Genomic DNA, 13,542 nt, shown 5'->3' on the forward strand with positions numbered 1-13,542 from the left:
GGTCGGCCAGAGTAGCAGGCCCGGAGGGTACAGCAGGGGAATCATCCGGCTGCGATAACGGCAATGCATCCGCAAGGCGGCCCACAACAGCAGAGAGACTGACCACGGCCTGGGAAAGGGATCTAGCCCAGTCAGGGGGCTCCAAGAGGCCAGGGGGTGACACAACAGGTGGCAGACCCTGCAATGGGGCCTGACATGCCGGGCAATGCGGGTCAGCCTGTCCTTGCGGAAAGGGCGCATTACATGCAGTACAGGTATGATACCATGGTCCAGCAGGCACTGAAGGGTCAGACATGTCGGCTGGAAGGTCGGGAGAACAACTGTCCAGACCAGGGGGGTGCTGCACCAGAAGGGGTTAACAGTCCTACCAGGTCACCGAGCTGAAGTAGACGGCAGTAGCAGGCAGCAAGCACAGAAGGTATGCGATTCGTCTCAGCAGAACTGCAGAAAGACCGGCCCGTATGACAAAAAAGAAAGAGGTGGGATAGGCGAGGAGCGGGAAAGAAACTCCGCCCCCCAGCAAGGCAGTTAGTCAGACACAAGAGGAGAAGCGGAACGAAGCTCCGCCCCCCGCCAAATCAGCGCGCGCGCGCGATTCAAATATGCCGCCGAAAACCTGCCTAGCACAGTCAGTAGGACAAACCAAGGACCCACTCGTCCGCCTCCAAGCAAAGTGGAGACGAACGTAATGCCAGGGAAAAACAAACAGCCCTAAAAAAATGCGCCGCCGCGAGTTTTCAAAGCGGCAGACGCCTGGTAGGCCGGAACGAAAGCGCGTCTGCCACTCGCCTGCCCGGACCTAGAAAGCGGTGCACGCGGCCGCCGCAGCTGCGGTAAAGACTCTCCCCCTTAACCTTTCCCTGCGACCCACTGTGCCCGCATTCCCCACACAAAAGGTCTGAGAAGAACCCCATGTAGGTAGGAACGGGATGAGTTAAGCCCAGACAGAAAGGAGAGACAGGGAAGAGGGGGAGAGAGTGAGAGAGAGATGGTGAGGGCAGGATCAGGGCTGGAACAGCCACTCTCACCATCTTGAAGACTTCACCCTCTGTCCATCCAGCAGGGTCGCCCCTTCAGCCACTGGCACTGGAGTGGCAGGAAGCTGGAGAGGGGCTTGCGGGTGGGCGACCCTTGCGCTGGCGAGACGCAGGGGAGCTTGGCTGCCCTGGTCCTCCTTGTCTTCAGTGGGGGAGGCAGCAGTGCGGATAGCTGGCACTGGTGCAGTTCGACCCCAGGAGAACAGAGAGGTCCAGGCGTCTCTGTTGTCCCTGTGTAAAAAGAGAAAAAAAATAATAATAATAATTTCAAGCAAAGACAGCTCTGCAGAGCAGAGAGTGTCTTGCCTCCTTGACACTAAGCAAAAAACTGGTAGTCTCTCTCTCCAGGCTGAGGGTATAGCTGCTGGAGGAGGGGCTTAACAGTCTTTCACTTAGTGTCACGCCTCCTAGGGAGCTGAGCTATACCCAAGGTTTCCTGTGTCCCCCAAGGAATTGGGCGAGAAATTAAAATTTCTCTGCTTTTAAAACAAAGTGATACCTCATAAAATATTACTTAACATTCCCCATATGTCTACTTTATGTTGGCATCATTTTTTAAATGTCATTTTATTTTTTTAGGATGTTAGAAGGCTTAGAATTTTAGAAGCAATTCTTAAAATTTAAGAAAAATTTCCAAAAAACACTTTGTAAAAGGACCAGTTCAGGTCTGAAGTCACTTTGTGGGGATCTTAACAATTTATCCGTATCCTCAGCTGGAAAGCAGGATCTTCCTCCTTCTCGTCCGAGGAAGAAACCAAGGAACAACCAGAATCTAAGATATCCGCTTCTTCAATTTCTGAATCAGAAGAGGACTGATGCACCGGGGAAATATGACGGCCACGTCTACGGGCTTCTTGCTTGCTAGGGATGAATTGACTTCAGATCTAACCAAGGCCTGAAGACATTTATAGAAGGAGATAGACTCCTCTGCCACAGTTTTATCTATACAGACTTGACATAACTTATTGTCCCATTTAGGGGGGGGGCTTTACAAAAATACACATTTTTTTATTTCTCTTTTTAGCCATCACCTTTCTAGGTTTCCCTTAGAGGTAAGAAGTGACAGGGAAAAAGAATAAGATAAAAAAAACATAAGCATATTTTCCATTGTCAAATCATACCACTCAAGTACCAGGAAAGGGTTGGCTGTGGTATCTTCTGAGATCTTGTCCTCCTCCATATTGGCTCCGCTTCCACACTGAACCAACTCCCTTGACCAGGGAAAAGGATACTCCAACCAAGGACAAAATACCAAACACCCTGTGGTGTTTTATACTGCGGTGGCCCATGCCATTTCAGAGCGCACGCCTCTCGTGTGTGTGTGTGTGTGTGTAACATTATCCATACGCACCGCGTCAGTACGCACATGCGTCATGGACATCACTTCCCACAGCCGGTCAAGCCCAGAAGCTCCGCTCTTCCCCTCTTCAGGCTGCCGGCCTATAGCGCATCCGTGATGCCGCCAGGCCTTCAACCCCCAAGGGACTCCCTCCGGAGGTTGTGGAGTCTCTGCTGATCCCCCACGTGCATCAGTGATGTTGCCGGGACCACTGGTAGGGAGCAGGGATAAGAAGAGATCCAGATATCTTCAGTGCAATTCTTCTTAATGACATGCAGGCTTCCCCTCAGACAGAAAACCACACTGAGGGAGAGGAGGATCTCCGCCTTATTTTTTTTTTATTGTGAAAGTATGAAAGGATGGATTTGGGTCCCATATGGAATGTTATATTCTCTCTCAATGGACACAAAATGTGCGATAAATACTTAACTGCATTCTAACAGTGTGTGTGTGGAAACTCTCATGGTATTACAAACATCTCACCTCATTATTTAAATTATGTTAACGCTAAATAAACTTACCGTATTCTGCAAAAATAACTGCACACCCTCACTTGTAGGTTAAAGGGGGTTTTCCAATCTTGCTCGGATATGTTCCCATTGTCTGATAGGTGCAGGTCCCAGAGGTGCGACCCGCACTTATCTCGTAAATGCAGCCGGCAAAGTGGTACGCCCCCATTGTCCGAGATGGGAAAATCCCTTTAACCTGTTAATGCCAAGTTCATACAGTGTATGGAACACTTCATAAAGAGCATTCTCTACACTGGTCGCACAACGCCACTGGGCATGGAATCTAGTGTGTCTCTAGAAGGGGACACAGAGGAAACAGTCTGACTTCTTGCCATATAAGCAGAAAAAATAAAATAAAGAATGTAATGGAAAGGATGTAGCTTGGAGGTATCCTGTAGACACCTGAGGGGTAAATATAACTGTACAAACAAGTGAAACACATGACTGTGGCATCTTACCTCTTGTGAAGAAACCCCTCTGTAGCCAAAATCATGTAATTTGTACTCCAGACCTGTCAGACTACCAGAGGTTTCCAATAAATACTTGGCAAGAATCTTTTTCTGCTCTCTGGAGTTTGTGGCAACAGTGATTGGGTACCATGTTTGCACAAGGATGGTCTATATAAAAAACAGATCAACCAACATGTAAGAACTAGTAGAGCTGAACTCAAAGTAAAGTAACTGATCATGCAGAACAGAGAATAAAAACTTCTAATTAAGTTTTAGCTGGTGTTTATGCTTTTTAAGACCCGTCACTCAACATTACTTCCAGAGTCACAGCCAGCATCGCCCCAAATGCCGTTTTGAAGCGCCGCCCAGCTCATCAATATTCACTTTGCTGGGCGGCTTCTGCTGTCCCCGCTCTGAAGTGCTGCGCTGAACAGTGCCCGGCGCATGCGCATAATGCAGAGGCTGAAGCGGCCTCTAAGATGCAGACTGTACGTAGGCGCGATGTGATCCCGGCCAGCGAGGGTGCCGGGCGCATGCGCTGAAGATGAGACGGAGGCCGATGCCCATAGGATTGTATTGGGCATGCGCCGGATCCTGTGAAGTCGGGGACAGTAGTAGCCGCCCAGCGAAGTGAATATTTATTAGCTGGGCGGCGCTTCAAAACGGCAGTTGGGGGAGGCTGTCTGGGCGCAAGTGGAGATGAAACGCCGCCCTTTGGGCAGATTGAAGACGATTCAAGCAGGTTATAAAACTTCAGTTTACTGTATTTATAAGGTAGACAGGGGGGATACTTAGATGATTTTAATACACTTTATAAGACCTGTACTGTTACTGTTACAGCGATAAAATTGAGGCACAAAAATCCTCGATGCAGGGAATCGTTTGAATCACATGACCACGGAGCGCGAGTGAAATAAAGTTTCTCACTCACCGCTCCGTGGCCTCCTGAGTCCCGACTCGGCACCGCGCTGCAGGGCCTTTCGTACACACATCATCAGCGCGCTGGCTGACTATGTGTGACGTCAGGTCCCAGTGCATGCTGGGATGAAAAAACATCTCCTGCGGACTCCATGTGCCAGCGCACATAGCACTGCCATTAAAGGTAAGTATAAAGTTAGCAGCACCAGCGGCGGGCCATGGGGGAAACGGGGGCACCTGTGAATTGGCAATGGCATGTTATTGGCGGTGGGGGGGAATGGAGAGGGGTTAATGGGGGCACCTATAATTTGGCATGGAGGGGCTGATCTGGGGGAGTGGGGGACATGGTGGATGGCATGGAGGCACAGGGGAAGGGGGACATCAGGGCAATCTGGATGGCATCAAAGGAGGCACATGGCATGGAGGGGCTGCTGATCTGATGGCACTGGGGGAGTGGGTGACATGGCAATAGATGTCATGGTGGTCTGGCATATTGCACTGCAGCAAGGGAGGGTGTGATCATGGTGGCAGGCGGTCTGATTGCGGGCTTGCGTCATGGGGAGACTTGGAGGGCAAGGCCGACTGACTTGGGGGGGAGGGGGGGGGGTTATCTGTGGCTGAGATCTGTGATAATCTAATTGGGGGGGGGGGAGGGTGTAGTTGGATCTGATGATGAAAATCAGATGTAATAAATACAAATATTGTTTTTTATAAAGCAATACGTTATTTTAAGAAGGTTTTTCTTATTAGATTACTCCATCAAATATAATCAATAGAATAAATCAATAGAATACTAGATTACTAAAATATTAGTTTACTGCAGCCCTAATTACTACATAGTGAAAAATAATTCTGGGTCACCATTATAGCAATCTCAAAAGCTAGAAATACATTTAGTACACACCTTGATCACCATGTATGAATTCTAACATGAGAACATTCAGTACAGAATGAGCAGTATTAACTAGATGACTAAAACAAACCTCTATCCAGTTTGTCAGCCAGTAGCATTCAGGATCTGTATTTTCTACTGTGAACAGTACATTCCCTCTGGGGATTACACTACCTTCAGGCACAGCCTTAACTTCTATTGGCAGATGGCCATCATATTTCTGTAAAACAGATATAGAAATAGTTAACGGCATAGCCAATAATACACACACAGCAAACCCCATTCATCTGTCCTTCACATAATGTTCTTGGTTAAGAATGAAGGGAGCCGAAAAATTCCAATCCTACAGATAGCACTGGGCGGCAGAGCTTAAATGCCAGATTCCCGGAGATCACTCCAGTATGGTGCATGCGGTAAAGAGACCTGTCCAGATTTTACTAAGATTTCTTTTCTATGTCAGCATCTAATGTAATTTCCTGATACTTGAGGACTGCTTTTTTAACCCCATTTTCTATAATCAGTATATAAAAAGAGCAACACAAATACATGATGGAATGGAAATGTTATTATAATTAAAGGGGTTATACAGAATGCATATATATATATATATATATATATATTAAAAAAAAAATTTTTTTTTTTTTTAATGGTCCCCTCTTCATGTGATATGTGATCCAGTGTCCAAGGTTGCCTGACTGCGCAGTTGCAACCCACATACATGGCAGGTTGTGAACAGGCTGGGATCACGTGCCGAATGTACGGCACATCATCCAGGAAGTGGCCGCAACCCAATTACACTGGGGAGGGCAGTGCTGGCTGGGTAGGACTGTTTTCAACAATATTACCGAATCACACAGGGAAGGGAACCCAAAAAAAAAAAAAAAAAAACCCTTCCAGGGAGATCGCAAGGTCAAAACATCCAGGGCTTGGGACCAGCATAACAGTTGGGGCTCTCAGAGAAGAAGGATGATAGAAAAGCGAGGAACCCAAGGAAGTTTACATCAAAAGAGACATCGCTGGATGTAATAGATAGGTAGTGCTGCAGTCTCTTGTATATGTGAATGTAATGTCCATCCAAATATGCTTTTAGCACTGGGGCTGGATCACCAATTTGACAAAATATATATTAGAGCTTGGGCTACACCATTCTCAATTTCTCAGTTGCCCCTGCTTACGTTCCTAGTTTCGGAAAGAGGTGGGAAGGTAGACACTGCTGGGTGATAATCACCAGCTATGCCAATCAGTCCATCCACTTGTAGGCTGGATTCTAATAAAAAAAAGGTGTCGGGGAGTAAATAACAACTTCACATTTCTGCTACCCTACAGTGGAAATCTGGGGGAAGTTTGAAATCACATTGAATTTGGTCACCATGACTTAAAAGGGTCAGACACCCAGCACACCTGCATGAAGGGAAGGCGTGCGCAGTGCGCACGTGCCGTCTCCCTCCTCTCTTCCTGTTCACTGCTGCTTTGCCATAGACATACAGCAGAGAGCAGGAAGAGAGAAGGAAGACCGCATGTGCCTACTGTGCTTGCCATCCCTTCATAGAGCTGATCGGCAGCAGTCTGACACTCAGCACCCTCCCAATCTGATATTTATGACCTATCCTGAGGATAGGTTATCAATATTAAAAGCCTGGAGAACCACTTTAAGGGCTGAATATAGCTATTTATTCTTGACATCATATGTGAAGTAACTGCAACATTGAAATTTGTGTCACAAACCAGCGTGTGTTAACCCACTGTGCCACGTGTCCTACCTCCTCTAAGGGTGTTGTCTAAGTGAACCCCTCGATCTTCACATTACCCCTGATGGTGGGGATAGACTTTCCCAAGGGGAACACCAGATCGCTTCCTCTTAAGGATTGGCATACGAGGCAGCAGGTCCAAGCAGACCAGGAGTAACCTGAGAAAGGTACCAGAGGTACAGGCGTTGTCAGCAGGAGCAACAGTGCAGGACCGAAGGATGAGGCAGAGGCAAAGTCAAACAGGTCAGGGCAGTCAGCACAGGTACAGGTCAGGCAATCCAGAACGGCAACAGGAGTCAAAGCAAGCAGTCAGGGACCAAACAAGTAGCAGAGTCCAGGAATACAAGTACGAGTCAGGAACACGAGCGGATATCAGGAACCTTAACAGAACACAAGGACCTTGACAACGAGGCATCTGGGAAGGGGTTGAGCCACTTTTTGTGCAGGAGGGCTAGGATTGGTCAGCCAGGTCACATGATCCAAAGCACAGGAAGTGACGCGCGTCAGCCCTTAAGGAAATGCTGCAGGAAACAAGCAGCAAGCATGCTGTGGCCAGGGCTAAAAAGGAAACAATGGCCGCAGATCACCACTAAACACGGCACCTGGGACCGCAGCGATAAGCAGGGGAAACAGCAGCACACAGCAGCCACTGTTACAGTACCCCCCTTATGCCCTCTCTTCTCGAGTCCACGACGAGAGAGAGAGAGAAACCTTTTTACCAAGTTCGGAGCATGAAAGTTCTCCTCTGGTTCACAAGACCTCTCCTCAGGACCAAAGCCCTTCCAGTCTACGAGATAGTAGGTCTTCTTGATGTCCAGAATGTCTGACCTCAAATATCTCACCAGAATCTCCAGATACCAGAGTTAGAGTAGAAGGAGCCGTCGAGAAGCGCTTAACTACTACAGATTTTAGTAAGGACACATGGAAGGCATTATGAGAGATAGAGACTTGTGTCACTTCATTGATCCCCCTCAATACTTCAAAGGGTCCCAGGAACCCAGGAGCAAACTTGAAACTGGGAACACTTAAGGGTACTTTCACACTTGCAGCAGAGGATTCCGGCAGGCAGTTTCGTCGTTGGAACTATCCGGCAATACGGATGCAAACTGATGGCATTTGTCAGACGGATCCGGATCAGTCTAACAAATGCATTGAAATACCGGAGCCGTCTCTCTGGTGTCATCCGGAAAAATGGATCCAGTATAATTTTTTTTGCATTTTTAAAGGTCTACGCATGCGCAGACCAGAAAGCCGGATCCCTTGTGCTGGAACACTTAATGCCGGATCCGGCACTAATACACTTCAATGTGAATTAATGCCGGATCCAGCATTTTGGCAAGTGATCAGTATTTTGGGCCGGAGAGAAAACTGCTGTGGTATTTTCTCTGCCCAAAATATGTAAGAGGGACTGAACCGATGCATCCTGAACGGAATGCTCTCCATTCAGAATACATTAGGATAAAAACTGATCTTTTTTTTTTTTTTTACAACCCCGGGTTTTGAGCTCCTGTGACGGAGCTCAATTGCTGAAAACAAAAAACTAGTGTGAAAGTACCCTAAGCGGAGATTTTTAGAGGAGAGCCAAACCTTATCTCCTGATGAGAACTGAGGTGGTTATCTTCTTCTCTTGTCTGCGTTCATTTTCATGCAAGTCACTGCTTTGTTAATGCAGTTCTCGCAGTCATGCGAAATCTTTAAAAAAATCCCTAAAAAAGGGGAATCCGCAGCTGGTACAGATGTAGGAACAGGAAGGGGAGTACGAGTGTGTTGGCCATAAACGACAAAGAACGGAGAGGATCTAGTACACTCACTAGAGTGATTGTTTTAGGAGACTTCAGCCCAAAAGGTAGCAATTGTACCCAGTTGTCGTGTTGGGCTGAAACAAAATGCTGGAGATAGTTCTAATATTTGATTGACCCTCTCCACTTGCCCATTGGTCTGGGGATGATAAACAGAAGAGAAGTTCAGCTCAATTTTCGAGCAGCCGGCAAAGAGCTCTACAGAGCTTAGGATAAACTGGACTCTGCGATCGTAAACAATATGCCAAGGTAGACCATGCAAGCGGAATATCACAAACAGTTTAGCAAGTTCAGCAGCCAAAGGAAGTCCAGCCAAAGGAACAAAGTGGGAGAACCGTTCCACAACTACCCAGATAGTTGTACATCTGGCAGAAGAGGGCAGATCTTTAACAAAGTCCTTGGCGATGTGTTGCCATTGGGCATCAGGAACAGGTAACAGCCCGGGTGGTTTGGTCCTGAAGACTTTATTCTGAGCACAGACTGTGCAGGCAGACACAAATACGCACATCCTTAGATAGTGTGGGCCACCAGTAGTGGGGAGACAAAAGTTCTGTGGTCTTGCGGATCCCAGGGTGACCAGCCAGTTTGGGGTTGTGCCCCCAAGCTAGAATAAGTTTTCTCTTGGTCTTCCCGGGAGGGGTGTCTTACCAGGACAGGAGCCACTGTGATCAAGCGAGCAGGATCTACAATGTACTAGGGCTCCTCCTGTTGGTCGGAGAAGTCCGAGACAGAGTACCCGCCTTGATGTTCTTCTCAGCCGAGCAAAAGTGAGGGCAATGAGCAAAGAGTGCCCATCTGGCTTGGTGAGGATTCAGACGCTGGGCAGTCTGCAGATATGTAAGGTTCTTGTGGTCGGTGAAGATTATCACTGGATGCTGGGCGCCCTCCAATAGATAACGCCACTCCTCCAAAGCAAGTTTTATGGCCAGAAGCTCTCTATCTCCTATACAGCAATTCCTATCAGCAGGGGAGGAGAGCTTGGAGAAAAATCCACATGTAAACATCTTGCACTTGGAACTTTTCTGTAGTAAAACAGCATCGGCTCCTATGCAGAAGCAAAAGGACCTTTTTAATTGAACGAAGACTGCTTCAGCCTCAGGAGTCCAGACTTTGGCATTCACCCCTTTCTCAGCAAGAGCGGAGATGTAAGATGAAATATTCAGGATGAACTGACAAAAGAAATTAGCAAATCCGAGGAAGCGCTGTATAGCAGGGCCAGTCCATTACTGCATTCAGTTCCTCAGAATCCATCTGCAACCCGGCATCAGAGATTATGTATCTGAGGAACGGTACAGTAGATTTTTCAAAGATGCATTTCTCAAGTTTGGCATAAAGTCTATTCTCTCTCAACTGCTGTAAAACTAACCATACATGCTTCCAGTGATTGGTCAAATCTGGAGAATAGATCAGTATATTGTTCAGGTACACTATCACGTAGACATAGAGCAGGGTCCTGGAAGATATTGTTTACGAACTCCTGGAATACCGCGGGAGCATTGCACAGGCCGAAGGGCATGACGAGATACTCGTAGTGACCATCATGAGTGTTGAAAGCAGTCTTCCACTGATCGCCCTTTCGAATGTGGATATGGTTGTATGCGACGCGCAGGTCGAATTTTGTGAAGACCTTAGCTCCCCGGATCCTGTCAAAGAGTTCGGAGATTAGCAGAAGAGGGTATCGATTCTTGACTGTGACCTTATTCAGACCTCTACAGTCTATACAGGGCCGTAAGGATCCATCTATTTTCTGCACAAAGAACCCGGCACCGGCTGGTTAAATAGATTTCTGGATAAACCCCCTCTCGAGATTCTCCTTGATGTAATCAGACATCTCTTAGGTCTCGGGAAGTGAGAGTGGGCAGACTAGCACGAGGAGGAGGAGGAGTAGCACCAGGTAGAACGTCAATCGGACAGTCATATGGACGATGAGGAGGCAGGGTCTCGGCCTCTTTTTTACTGAAGACATCCGCAAAACTGGCATACTGCTGCGGAAGTCCAGGCAGGTCTACAGGTACAGTAGGCGAGGAAGCAGGTCGGACGTCCGATAAGCAGGTGGACTGACAGGATGATCCCCAACGCAGAATCTGACTGGAGTGGCAGTCCAAAACTGGAGTGTGCCGACACGGCCAGGGAAATCCAAGGATAACCGGATTCACGAACGCTGGCAGCACATAGGAGATCATCTCTGAATGCAGAACCCCTATTTGCAAGTGGGGTTGGACGATATCAAAAATATTCAGACGATAACGATAGTAAAAAATTTGTCACAATAACGATATACATTGTGATAAAAACCAGTTTTAAAGAAAAAAAAACATAAGGAGACGTTACACTGTATGGGGGCAGCCGCCAGCAGGAGACGTTACACTGTATGGGGGCAGCCGCCAGCAGGAGACGTTACACTGTATGGGGGCAGCCGCCAGCAGGAGACGTTACACTGTATGGGGGCAGCCGCCAGCAGGAGACGTTACACTGTATGGGGGCAGCCGCCAGCAGGAGACGTTACACTGTATGGGGGCAGCCGCCAGCAGGAGACGTTACACTGTATGGGGGCAGCCGCCAGCAGGAGACGTTACACTGTATGGGGGCAGCCGCCAGCAGGAGACGTTACACTGTATGGGGGCAGCCGCAGGACGTTACACTGTATGGGGGCAGCCGCCAGCAGGAGACGTTACACTGTATGGGGGCAGCCGCCAGCAGGAGACGTTACACTGTATGGGGGCAGCCGCCAGCAGGAGACGTTACACTGTATGGGGGCAGCCGCCAGCAGGAGACGTTACACTGTATGGGGGCAGCCGCCAGCAGGAGACGTTACACTGTATGGGGGCAGCCGCCAGCAGGAGACGTTACACTGTATGGGGGCAGCCGCCAGCAGGAGACGTTACACTGTATGGGGGCAGCCGCCAGCAGGAGACGTTACACTGTATGGGGGCAGCCGCCAGCAGGAGACGTTACACTGTATGGGGGCAGCCGCCAGCAGGAGACGTTACACTGTATGGGGGCAGCCGCCAGCAGGAGACGTTACACTGTATGGGGGCAGCCGCCAGCAGGAGACGTTACACTGTATGGGGGCAGCCGCCAGCAGGAGACGTTACGTTACACTGTATGGGGGCAGCCGCCAGCAGGAGACGTTACACTGTATGGGGGCAGCCGCCAGCAGGAGACGTTACACTGTATGGGGGCAGCCGCCAGCAGGAGACGTTACACTGTATGGGGGCAGCCGCCAGCAGGAGACGTTACACTGTATGGGGGCAGCCGCCAGCAGGAGACGTTACACTGTATGGGGGCAGCCGCCAGCAGGAGACGTTACACTGTATGGGGGCAGCAGCCAGCAGGAGACGTTACACTGTATGGGGGCAGCAGCCAGCAGGAGACGTTACACTGTATGGGGGCAGCAGCCAGCAGGAGACGTTACACTGTATGGGGGCAGCAGCCAGCAGGAGACATTATACTGTATGGGTGGCCACACACACACGGAGACGTTATACTGTATGGGGGCCACAAGGAGACATGATGATGAAAGCAGCAGCCACAAGGAGACATTACAGTATTGGGGGCAGCAGCGCATCCGCAAGGAGATATTACAGTATGGGGGGCAGCTGGCAGCAGCCACAAAAGGAGACATTACAAACAGTAATGTCTTCTGGACACTTGTGTGACTGACTTGTCACCTGCCTGCCATGCTGCCACCGCCATAATTCCTTCTTGTTCATCATGTCATGGGGGAGGTACTGGAGGGACTCATGATGGCTCACTGCGGAGCATGCAGCTAGTGGCAGGCATGAAGGACTGAGTGGGCCAAGACATAACTGGGGTAATTATAATCTGATAAAGATAGGCAGAGTGGAGTGACATTACACCTTTTAATAGTGCCCGTCCGGCAGCTGTGATATATAGGGTCTCTTCTCTCCGCAGGTGGTGGGGGTCGGTCGGAATAGGACGGAGTGTGGGTCCTTCTGAGTTCTTCTCTGACCGACTTTCCCGCCACTCGCTGCTAGTGATGTCCGGATCATGAACGAATCGTTCTTTTGAATCGATTCAGTTCACTGAACCGGAAGAGTCGATTCCTCTGACTGAGCTGATCCGAGTGAAACAGCTCAGTCAGATTAGCAGGCAGTGTAATAGGAGCCTACAGTGGAAGCTAGCCCTGCCCCTCCCTCCAACCAATCAGCACTGACTCACAGTCATGCAGGGACTCAGAATCGTCTGAGAGTTTATTAGTTAAAAGAATCGAATGAGTCAGAGACTGTCACCGAGTCCCTGCCAGGCTTCCTGCTCTGCGGCTCCCTGTCTCCCGTCAAGTCCGTCTGGGGTGGGGGGGGTATGGAAGAAATTGGCAGATAATGATGGGGGAGGGCAGCTGCGATGACGTCACAAAATATACCGCGGTATTTAGGAAACAGCGATATCGCCATATCGCTGTTTTTTTAATACCGCGGTATAGCGTGATACCGGTATATCGCCCAACCCTATTTGCAAATTAAGGGGCAAAGTAACAAAGCACAGGTTCAAAAAGTGGCAGTCCATTTACAGAAGCCTCAGACAGAGGCCTTTCTCCCTTGTGATAGAGTGTCACCGGAACTGAAAGTTTCAGAGAGGACTTCTCCTTGTCTAGGACCACCTCTCCAACTGCTCCTAGACATTTGCGTTTCCAGGTTTCTGTGGACAATTACGCACAAAGTGGGCCTTGCCTCCACACTACAGACACAGGTGCTCTGCTTTGTGGCGTAAACCTTTCTGGTCAGACAATCGAAGGCGCTCTATTTGCATGTGCTCTTCAGATGGGGTGGACACTGGAGGAAGAATCGGCCTCTGGAAGGATGGAGCCAAATGAGGTGGTCTTCTGGTGCA

At 49.1% G+C, this 13,542-nt stretch overlaps 1 protein-coding gene across 1 annotated transcript in view; it reads right to left on the reverse strand.

Annotated features, from left to right (window-relative positions):
• Positions 1 to 13,542, reverse strand: part of NAMPT (nicotinamide phosphoribosyltransferase) — an 80,699-nt gene that overhangs the window by 44,996 nt on the left and 22,161 nt on the right. Inside the window, exons 4-5 of the mRNA XM_044280182.1 lie at positions 5,236 to 5,364; positions 3,344 to 3,502 (exon numbers count right to left, since the gene is read on the reverse strand). Coding sequence (XP_044136117.1) covers positions 3,344 to 3,502; positions 5,236 to 5,364 — 288 coding nt within the window. The remainder of the gene's footprint in view (positions 1 to 3,343; positions 3,503 to 5,235; positions 5,365 to 13,542) is intronic.

Source organism: Bufo gargarizans, chromosome 2, assembly GCF_014858855.1.
Source record: "Bufo gargarizans isolate SCDJY-AF-19 chromosome 2, ASM1485885v1, whole genome shotgun sequence".
NCBI classification, from domain to species: Eukaryota; Metazoa; Chordata; class Amphibia; order Anura; family Bufonidae; genus Bufo; species Bufo gargarizans.